This window comes from Panthera leo, chromosome A2 (genome assembly GCF_018350215.1).
Source record: "Panthera leo isolate Ple1 chromosome A2, P.leo_Ple1_pat1.1, whole genome shotgun sequence".
Taxonomy (NCBI): Eukaryota; Metazoa; Chordata; class Mammalia; order Carnivora; family Felidae; genus Panthera; species Panthera leo.
In genome coordinates, this window is record NC_056680.1 from 18962131 (window position 1) to 18972138 (window position 10008).

The 10008-nt window shown below is 56.4% G+C and overlaps 1 protein-coding gene across 2 annotated transcripts; it reads left to right on the forward strand.

Moving 5' to 3' along the window:
• Positions 1 to 376: 376 nt before the first annotated feature.
• On the forward strand, positions 377 to 6033 carry GNAT1 (G protein subunit alpha transducin 1). 2 transcript variants are annotated; one of them, XM_042927517.1, is made up of 10 exons: positions 377 to 661; positions 1182 to 1328; positions 2501 to 2543; positions 2650 to 2791; positions 2885 to 3042; positions 3132 to 3260; positions 3528 to 3657; positions 3924 to 4077; positions 4202 to 4393; positions 4778 to 6033. In XM_042927517.1, exons 2-9 carry the CDS (start codon positions 1223 to 1225, stop codon positions 4390 to 4392), a joined length of 1053 nt encoding a protein of 350 aa, XP_042783451.1. In that variant the 5' UTR covers positions 377 to 661; positions 1182 to 1222; the 3' UTR covers position 4393; positions 4778 to 6033. The 2 variants fall into 2 exon arrangements, with proteins under 2 accessions (XP_042783451.1, XP_042783452.1); XM_042927518.1 differs by lacking the exon at positions 377 to 661 and having other exon boundaries at positions 1142 to 1328.
• Positions 6034 to 10008: the final 3975 nt, after the last annotated feature.

Genomic DNA, 10008 nt, shown 5'->3' on the forward strand with positions numbered 1-10008 from the left:
TGCGGTCAGATACACATGTACACATAGGCACAGGCACATGCAAGTATGCACACATACACATGTAGAAATGCACATGTGCACAGGCACGTGCTTACATAAGCACAGGCAAAAATAGGCATGTGCATGCTAATGCATGCACTGCTCATGTACAAGCATCCATACATCCATACACAAATACACAAATGCACATGTTAATCCACATAAGCACAGCAAGGTACACATAGAAGCACATGTGCACATAAGGAAAAACAAATAAAACCATGCCTACACACATGCACACATGTACAAAGGCATGCGTAGGCACACATGTACTCAATGGCACAAACAGGCACATGTGTACACACAAGTATACATACGGACAAATGTGTCATGTCATTGCTTTGGTTGATGCCAGCAAAGGATAGCCGCACACACACCCAGGCACACACAGTGGACATGTACGCCCCCACCCCAAGTCTGTTGGAATCATGGAGTTATGTAGAGGCCCTCCCCAGGTGAGATCCAGCCCTCAGTACCAGGCAAATGCAATTCCCTGCTTTCCTTCTTGACTCTCTGCAGAGCATGGAACCCTGGTCTCGAGTCACCCAGCCCTTCTCAACCACTTCCTTCTATGTGACCGTCTGAGCCTCTACTTCGTCATCAGTAAAATGGGGCTGATGATGTAGGTACCCATTCACCGGGGACCATGTGAGCTTACAAAATAAGGAGCAGCACTGAGTCCAGGGCTGGGCAGGGGCAGGTGCTCCATGCTTGCTTCTCCCTCTACTCCCTGTTGCCAGCCCCACCCCAACTGTCCCCACCCTAGGGACTCAAGGTCCTATTCTCCCCTTCTAAGCTTTCACCCTATGGAACACAACTCCCTGCTCTGGCTCACGGGCTGGACTGTCCCCAGGATCTCTCTTAGAGGGTTGGGGCAGGAAGAGAGGGGTGCAGAGTCAGCAGTTGAGAGATTGGGGCCATGCCACCCTGATTAGAAGGGCTGGGGGCTGAGCTGGATTCACCTGTCCTTGTCTCTCATTGGCTCTTGGGAACCCCTGGCCCCTAAATCCCACTAAGCAGCCCCACCAGGGCCTGCACAGGTCTGTGGGGGGGCCAGTTGATTGCCAGTCTTGGGGCCAGAAGGGTGTCTGCGGAGGCCTGAGGCTGGCCTGAGCCTGGCTCTGGGGATCCCCTCCATCTAGAGGAACCAACTTAACCACCCTGTTCACCCGCTGCCGGGACCATGGGGGCTGGGGCCAGCGCCGAGGAGAAGCACTCAAGGGAGCTGGAAAAGAAGCTAAAAGAAGATGCCGAGAAGGATGCTCGAACCGTGAAACTGCTGCTTCTGGGTACGGGTGTGGGCCCAGGTGGGGCCACTGCCACCAGGTCAGAGGCCTGGGGGGTCAGCAGATAGCCCTTCTGTGAAATAGGGGTGACTTGGGAAGCAGAATGACCTTGAGACAGGTCAGGAAACAGAATGGGAGCCCTGGCCAGGCAAGGCTGGGTCTAATAGGTGATACCCCAACTCCCCAAGGCTGGGTATCCCTTGGAACCCCTCTCCAGAGGGCCCTCCCTCAGCTCCCTCCCCTCTGGAGAAGTCCTGTTAGGCAGGCATCAGAAACCAGGGGCTTTCTTGGGAGCACCAAAATAGGGCTGCTCGCTTGGGAAGACAGTAACAGTCCACCTGGGAGTGGGCATCCCCTAGGACTGCCCAAGTCCACAGACAATGGTCCTCAGATTCCAGAGCTTTGTTGTTGGCAGACCTAAAGAGGGTGCAGAGGTACTAAGGCCCAGTGAAGAATAGATAAAATCATGTCCATGGTTTCATGGATAGTGAGGAGAGGTGGGGAGACGCGGTGCCTCCAGGCCACTACCTCCTCACATGTGGAAGAAGGAGCTGCTTTGAAAAGGCAGTGTACGTTCCACCCAGGCTCTCCAGGGTCCTGTCAGGCAGCTGGATGTGGGCAAAAGGACCAGGCCAGAGCACCCTAGGGAAGACATAAAGGCTAAGCCAGAAATCTCATTAACTGTGCCCAAAGCCCTGGCGAGAGCAGGCTCAGAGGGGCTGTCATCTCTGTCTTCTCCCCCACTCAAAGGCGCTAATTCTCTCTGAGCCTCTGAGACACTCCCCTCCCCACACCAGGTGAAAAGCAGGGGTTGACCTGGCTCAAATAATCCCCTGCATACAGTACCAGAACTCTCCACAAAGTGGCGCTCCAGGTTTTCTTTATTTTGGTCTCAGACTCCTCAAGAAAGTGAATACCAGGGGTCTTGGAGGTTTCAACGCACAACTGAGGTCTTTGCCTCCGTCTGTCACTCTTGACATTTACAAATGTTTTTCCTCAAAGGTGTCAGGACCTTACTTTGGGGGGTGGGGGAGAAACAGGTAGAACTGGGGGGGGGGGGGGGGGGTTGGACTGGTGCCTTGAGTATGTCTGGTCCCACCTTCTGCCCTTGATGCTAGGGGAGTGATGTGGGGAGGTGTGGCCAGTGCAGCTCTGAGGCGGGGCTTCCCTTCCAGGTGCTGGTGAGTCCGGGAAGAGCACCATTGTCAAGCAGATGAAGTGAGTGCCCTTGCCCTTTCTGAGGCCTCTGGGGGTGGGCGTGTCCACGGGGCCTGTCCTTTCCCACCAATCCACCTGGCCCTGACTTGGCTTGCCCTGGCCATAGGATTATCCACCAGGATGGGTACTCTCTGGAAGAGTGCCTCGAGTTCATTGCCATCATCTACGGCAACACACTGCAGTCCATCCTCGCCATCGTGCGTGCCATGACCACGCTCAACATCCAGTATGGAGACTCTGCGCGCCAGGTGTGCAGGGAGACAGGCTGAGCGGGGCCTCCGGGGGCTCAAGACTGGGCTCAAGTCCACGGTCATCTCCAACCACTTCCACCCTGCCCTCAGGACGACGCCCGGAAGCTGATGCACATGGCGGACACCATCGAGGAGGGCACGATGCCCAAGGAGATGTCAGACATCATCCAGCGGCTGTGGAAGGACTCGGGTATCCAGGCCTGTTTCGAACGCGCCTCTGAGTACCAGCTCAACGACTCGGCGGGCTAGTGAGAGCGCAGGCGGGGCTCTGGGGGTGCGGGCAGGGCCCTGCCACACCCCTTCACCCAACCCACCCACCCTCCGCGGTCTCCCGCAGCTACCTCTCCGACCTGGAGCGCCTGGTAACCCCGGGCTACGTGCCCACTGAGCAGGACGTGCTGCGCTCGCGTGTCAAGACCACGGGTATCATTGAGACTCAGTTCTCCTTCAAGGACCTCCACTTCCGGTACGACCCGGCGAGCCCTCACCCTTGCTCTCGCTCTAGGGGTCTGGCCCCGAGTGCAGCGCCCCGAGGCCCCGACAGGTCCCGGAGACCCCATCCCTACGAGAGCCCCTGTTCCTTCTATGATGCCCTGCCCGCAGAAAGTCTCGGGCCCTCCACATGCCAGTCCCATCCGAATGCCGCCCAGTCAGCATAAGGAGGCCAGGGGATGCCTGTGGGCGCGTTCAGGGGGCTCGATGCGCACGGGTTCAGGTCCCAATTGTCCCATAGGATGTTCGATGTGGGCGGGCAGCGCTCTGAGCGCAAGAAATGGATCCATTGCTTCGAGGGTGTAACCTGTATCATCTTCATCGCGGCACTGAGCGCCTACGACATGGTGCTGGTGGAGGACGACGAAGTGGTGAGTGCCAAGCAAGGCCTGAGACAGAAAGCCAGAGACGGTGCTGCAGGAGCGGGGAGCGTCTGAGAGGGGACATTCCTTCCAGAACAGTCTGAATGAGGACTCAAGACAGCTAGCAGCCCCGCTGAGGGGGGCAGTGGAGGGGAGGTGACTTGGAGCTGTCTGAGCTGGATGGCTCCGGGTGCCCCGGAGCCTGTGGGCCGCGGCCGCGCAGGGCAGCTGCCCGTGCCCCACTACCGGTGCCCGACAGCTTCTGCTCTCCTCAGAACCGCATGCACGAGAGCCTGCACCTGTTCAACAGCATCTGCAATCACCGCTATTTCGCTACCACGTCCATTGTGCTCTTCCTCAACAAGAAAGACGTTTTCTCAGAGAAGATAAAAAAGGCGCATCTCAGCATCTGCTTCCCTGATTACGACGGTGAGAGCCGCACCCCCTCGCCTGGCCGCCAGGCAGCGCCCCAACCCCATGATGTGGGCCTGAGCTTCTGCCGTCGCAGGAAGGACTGCGGACATGGAGTGAGCACATTCCCCTTCCCTTCCAGGGCCCAACACGTACGAGGACGCGGGCAACTACATCAAGGTGCAGTTCCTGGAGCTCAACATGCGACGCGACGTGAAGGAGATCTATTCCCACATGACTTGCGCTACCGACACACAGAACGTCAAGTTTGTCTTCGATGCTGTCACCGATATCATCATCAAGGAGAACCTCAAAGATTGCGGCCTCTTTTGAGGTGGGTTCCTGGCGGTCTGGGATGCTCCCCTGTCTTGCCCCTTGGTCTCAATACCTTATTACACGGCCTCCCCAGCTCCTCACTCCACCTCACTACAACAGGTCCCACTGTAGGCCATCAGGTCCTGCCCCATCTCTCCAGACCCATTCCACTGCCTGCTTCTGGCCCCCAATTCCCAGGCCCCATCCTGGCCCCTCAGGTTCCACCCCACTGCCCACAGCCCGTGACCCTGGTGCATAAGTCCCACCCACCTAATCTCTTTTGACCTGACCCCAATCCCCCAGGGGTCACTGCTTACAAGCCCACCTCCACAGTGCCTCTCAGCCTAAGACCAATTATTTTGGAGCTCTGGGATGTTGACTGGCATCCTTTTTCTGTTCACAGGTGCTTGAACTCACGTGTGTCCCTGACACCCTGTAGCCCTAGCCACCTCGTAGCCCTAGCACACAAGAGCCTCTCAGCCCCCAGGACTCCTGGGCCCCAGCGTGAGGCCCCACCAGCCACGCCACAGACCCAAAGCCCTGAGCCCCACCAGCCTTGAGGCCCCAGCCCTCCCCCGTGGTTCCCAGGTCTCCCAGAGCCAGGTACCCCCAACCCGACTGCTGTCCTTCACGGCCTGGCTGTGCTGGCCTCCAGGACCCACCCCAGCCAGCCCCAGCTAGGAGCAGGCAGGACTTGGGGCAGCTAGAGCTCACAGTGACTCAGCATGCCCAACTGACCAATCTCCTACAGGTCTCTCCGCAGGGGGCCCATGACTCACCTGGTGGGTCTGGGCTCGGCAAACAGCCCTCCCTCCCAGTTTCCTGAAGAGCAGGGGGGGCAGGCAGAGATCCCTCCTCCAAGCAGGCCTGCTGCTGACCATCAGCCCATTCCAGCCTTACCACCTCCATGTGACAAATCTGACACCTGTCTCTACCCGGTGGCCAGTGACTGTCCCTCTCAGTAGCTTCATGAGTCCAAAGTCCAAGTCAGTCTGGCCTGTGCAGCTCCTGCATAGATGAATTAATGAGTGGAGGCAGGCCTGGGAGACCATGGGCACCAGGAAGAGACTCAAGCTGTACCCTTCCCCATACAGCAGGCTCAGAGTAACCCCTAGACCCTCCACCCACAGGCTCTGCCCCCTCCGTCCTTGTCCTTGGACAGCAGATCCATGTCCTACCTCACCACCACCCCGCCCACAGTACTCTAGGCCAGCCGGCCAAGGGGACGGTGTTTTGAGGGAGGGTACTGTTGACACCAGCTGTGGCCAATGGTCAAATTGTCCTGAGGGGTGGCTGGGGGCAGAGTCCGGCTCCTATCGATCAGCCCCAGGCTGGGACATGACTGAGGCCCAGGTTGGGCCCAAGAGGGGTCTACCTCAGGTGGGGTCATAAGTAAACCCAGGTAACCCTCTTGTCCCTCTCACCCTTTCCATTCAGGGCCCATTTGCTGGCAGGAAAAACTGAGGGCCATGCCTGAATTTTGTTAGGGACAAAGGCCCAAGTCCCTATATCCCTGCCCCCTACTTCCTCATCAAGCCTCGAGTCCTTGCTGATGCCTGTGGGCCAGGACCTATGCTGCAGTGGGGGGTGGGGGGTTTCTGTCTTGCAAGACCAGAGCACGATCCACACTCCCCTCAGATAGATGCACAGACTCAGCAATAAACCTTTGCATCAGGCCCCAGCTGTCCTTTCTTGTGGGGAAGGGAAGAGCATTAATTATCACGAGTTACGGGCACTTATTAAGTGTCCAGTGTTGGGCTGGACATGAATGGGAAGATCATCCCTTCCAGGGAGAAGCACCTGGCCGGACGTGGCAGGAGCACTCTTGGGGGCATGGGACTAACCTGTGCCTCTTGAAAGGGGCTGAAGGAAAAAGGAGCCCTGGGAAATGTTCACAGGAACATTCTTGGATCAAGAAGTTCTGGGGTAGAAGCTTATTCTGGCAGGGAGAGTAGGGTGTATAAGGCCCAGAAAGAGGGGCTTGGGGGCCATAGTTCAATAAGGCAGGAATAGGCAAAGGGGACACGGGGTGGGGAGACAATAGGCAGGTGCCAAGTGCCAGCCTGAGGGCCTAGGCTTCCTCCAGAAGATGATGGGTCTTGGAAGCCCTTGAAGCTAGGACATAATAGCAGGGCTGGGATTGGGGTGAGGCAAAAGAGGCACTCACCTTTGGGTGCAAAATTTAAGGTGGTGCCAAAAAGTTCAGTGATCAAGATAAGTAATATTTTGATGCAATACGTTTTAAATTCAAAATCACAGCAAAAAAAAAAAAAACCCTCATGATAAACAAAATATCAAAATTTTAAATAAAGACAAGACTCAAGAGACCTCTGCCGAGCCATATTGGAACCTGAAGCAAAAGGAAAATGTCCACTCCTATGTATGTTTTTGTGTGTTTTTAATGGTAAAATTTTTATGGAACATTAAAATAGTTGAAAAAAATTGAAAGTAGGTACATTAAAACTCCACATTATTTTAAGCTTAACTATTTTATCTATATCTAAGACAATTTATAATCTTATTTTCCTGGATTTAATGGAAATAAATCATCAATAATATTTTACAACTCTATTTCTGGAAAAAATAATCATTAAAATTTTTCGGGAAAGCAGGTATGTAGGGACACACATTTTTCCTGGAGGTCAGTATGAGAGGACGTGGGGAGGACAGCAGTGGGGCTGGAGGATCTGTGAGGAAGAGACATGTCCTCGTCACCCCACGGGGCCAGGATCTGCAGATGGGGCTCAGCCACAATGGTCTGGATCTGTGGTATTTGACCAAGTGCATGTGATGCCCCCAGCAAGCTGGTGGGACTGCAGGAGTGTTGAATGGACTGAGTTTTCCAGACCTGTGGCCACCTGGGGGAGGAGATGTCCAGGAGGCAGACATACCTGGGGCTGGGCAGAAGATGTGGGTGGCATCTTCAATGTCCAGGTGGAGGATGTTGTGATCCGGAAGTGAGCTGGGGACAGGGGAAGTGAGGGTGCCTAGGCCTGAGCACAGGGTGGTGGTGGGGGGGGACACTGGATGGATTAAGGAGTTCAGCCACGCTGGTGCTGTTTGGAAGTTTGAGAGGAGGATGGGGCTTGGGCCAGTGGTTTACGGCCCTCACTGGGTGGTCTTAGGCCTGGATGAACCCTGGCTGCTCATTTGCACTAAGGACCCTTTGAGCAGTTTACTGGAGTGAGGTGGGGCAGGGGAGTAACCCTGGGATTTAGTGGGGAGAGGCAAGGGAGAAGACAGGAGGCTTTGAGGAGCTGGAAGTGGAAGTGGTAGGCTTGGGAGGGAAGAAGCTGTCAGGAGAGGTGGGCTAATGGGGTCTTCCACATAGTCACCTTGTCTTGGAAGAAAAACAACGAGCTCCCAGCCTTTTTGGGCAAGGGGCAGAGAGAAGCCCAAACACCAGGCAGGGGCTGGACCCCACCTTCTAGGGGGTCCCCTCCACATGCAACTCTGACCCCAGGGTCTGGGATTCAGGACTGGCATTCCTGGATCCCATGGACTGGGGACACTGCCTGGCCTCAAGTTGCCCTGCCCATGGCCACAAGTATGCTGGGGGAGGGGGAGCTGAGTCTCTCAGCTCAAAGCCTCCTCGGCCCCACTCACCACACCAGTATAATTACACCTTACAGAGCAGGATCAATGGGAGCCCATGCCTGATTCACAGTTGAGGGCAGAGGATCAGAGCTGGCCCAAAGCCAGCACAGTGGCCACTCCCTAGTCTTGTAGGTAGGGGCCATTTACCCTGGGCTCCTTCAGTCATCACCATCCCTGCCTGACCTGCAACCTCAAGGTGCCCCTGAGGGCCTTCACGGTCTTCAACTCTGGCTCTGGCGGGACTAACCTGGCCCGTCCACTGACCAGAGATTAGACAAGCCTAGTGCACGGTTAATGCCGCTGACGTCAGGGCCTGGTCGGGTGGCCATGGGGGCTTGGGCCCTCCCCACAAGCAGTAGCATAGCCCATGTGACCTGGGCTCATTAAGCCGCTTCAGTGGCCAGAGAAGCTGGGGGCCAGATCTCAAGGGAGAGGGGGAGGGCACGGCAGGACTGTGGGAGCAGGCCTCAGCCAAGAGGTCATCGGCTCTGAGGACCCAGGCCGGGGGAGGGCTAGACAGGACTGTCTGCGTATGGGTCCCTCTGTATTACACCAACTAAACCCCTGCTTGTGCCCAAAGAGGAGCCTCCCAGACACCAAACTGGGCAGGGCATAGTGAGGAGCTATGGGTGTGGGCCCTCAATCCTGGGTTGTGGAGGTGAGAACCATCCTCTCCTATGAGGCCTTGAAGCCCCCCACATGACTCCAGGCCAAGTGTCCTGCCCCTGTACACAACCCTCCACCCATTGGTGCTAATCCCACACTCATACTTGCATTTCTCTGTAGCCAGGCTGTTTCCTCCATCCAGATGCCCTTTCTCTTCCCCACCCTGGCATGTGCCCTTCCTCTTGGCAGAGCCAAGCCCACGGGTTGCTTCTCCATCAGACTTTTCCTGATTCATGCCCTCCAACCTGGCTGGAGCTTTCCTGTCTAGACAACCCAGAGAGGGCACTTAGAGACATTGAGGCTGTGTGATAGGATGGCAAGAGTGGCGACATTAAGTACAGAAAGAGCTGGCCAGGTATTCAGAGGCCTTCTCCTCCTCCTTCTTTTTGATGTTTATCCATTTACTTTTGAGAAAGAGAGAAAGAGAGAGCTCAAGTGGAGGAGGGAGAGAGAGGGAGACACAGAATCCGAAGCAGGCTCCAGGCTCTGAGCTGTCAGCACAGAGCCCGACGCGGGGCTCGAACTCACGAACCTTGAGATTATGACCTGAGTCGAAGTCGGACACTTAACCAATTGAGCCACCCAGGCGCCCTTCAGAGACCATCTTCTATTTGGGTGTTGAAGGAGAAGTAAGAGACTGCTGAGAAGGAGGGACAGGGTCAGGAACTAGGAGGGCAGAGGGCCAGGGAGGGGAAGGCTGGTGTGTTCTCAGAACAACAGGAACACATGTGGCCAGCCATGTGCTTTGGGGGTGGGGGGGTGGGGGGGGCGTGGCAACTGGGACAAGGATCACGTTGGGAGGATGTCAGGGAGGCCAGCTGGGTGTGTGAGGGAGGACTCTGCACAGTATCTGAGGAGTCAGTGGGTACAGATGCTGGGCTCTGGGGAGGACTGGGTTGGAGGTGAATACAGGCCTCATTCTTGGAGAGGGGTCTTGAAGCACCGTGTGAATGATGCGTCAGGGGAGGTGGTGACATGGTGAGAGGAGGCAACCTGGCTGGAGGCTGAGAGGACATGATTGAAGAGGGAGGAGGAGAGCAAAGGGCTGCCAGTACCCTGGAAGGAGAGTCTGAGCCATCCTGGGACCCTAAGTTCTGTTTCATGTGTCTGGCAGTCTCTTGGGCCTGTGTCTCAGTTTCTGGAGATGGGGGAGTAGATGTGGGGGCTGGGCTGAGAGCTGAGCTAAAACTCCCCTCGACCTTCCACTCCAGGTGGCTGCCCCCCCCCCCCCCCACTGTACTTCACGGATGGACATTCCCTCCAATCTCTGGGAGAAGGCACCCCGGCAGCTCTCAGAGTCCCATCCTGGCTTCCAGCTGTCCTGTCACCACAGGCTGGGCTGGGAGACTCGGCAGGTGGCGGGAAAGGCCT

What these genes read in the sequence shown, in the direction of transcription:
- GNAT1 (XM_042927517.1), top strand. Translation starts at nt 1,223, where the DNA reads ATGGGGGCTGGGGCCAGCGCCGAGGAGAAGCACTCAAGGGAGCTGGAA. An exon ending in ACCATTGTCAAGCAGATGAA is followed by an intron (nt 2,544 to 2,649) that starts GTGAGTGCCCTT and finishes CCCTGGCCATAG; the next exon opens with GATTATCCACCAGGATGGGT. An exon ending in CTGCTTCCCTGATTACGACG is followed by an intron (nt 4,078 to 4,201) that starts GTGAGAGCCGCA and finishes CTTCCCTTCCAG; the next exon opens with GGCCCAACACGTACGAGGAC.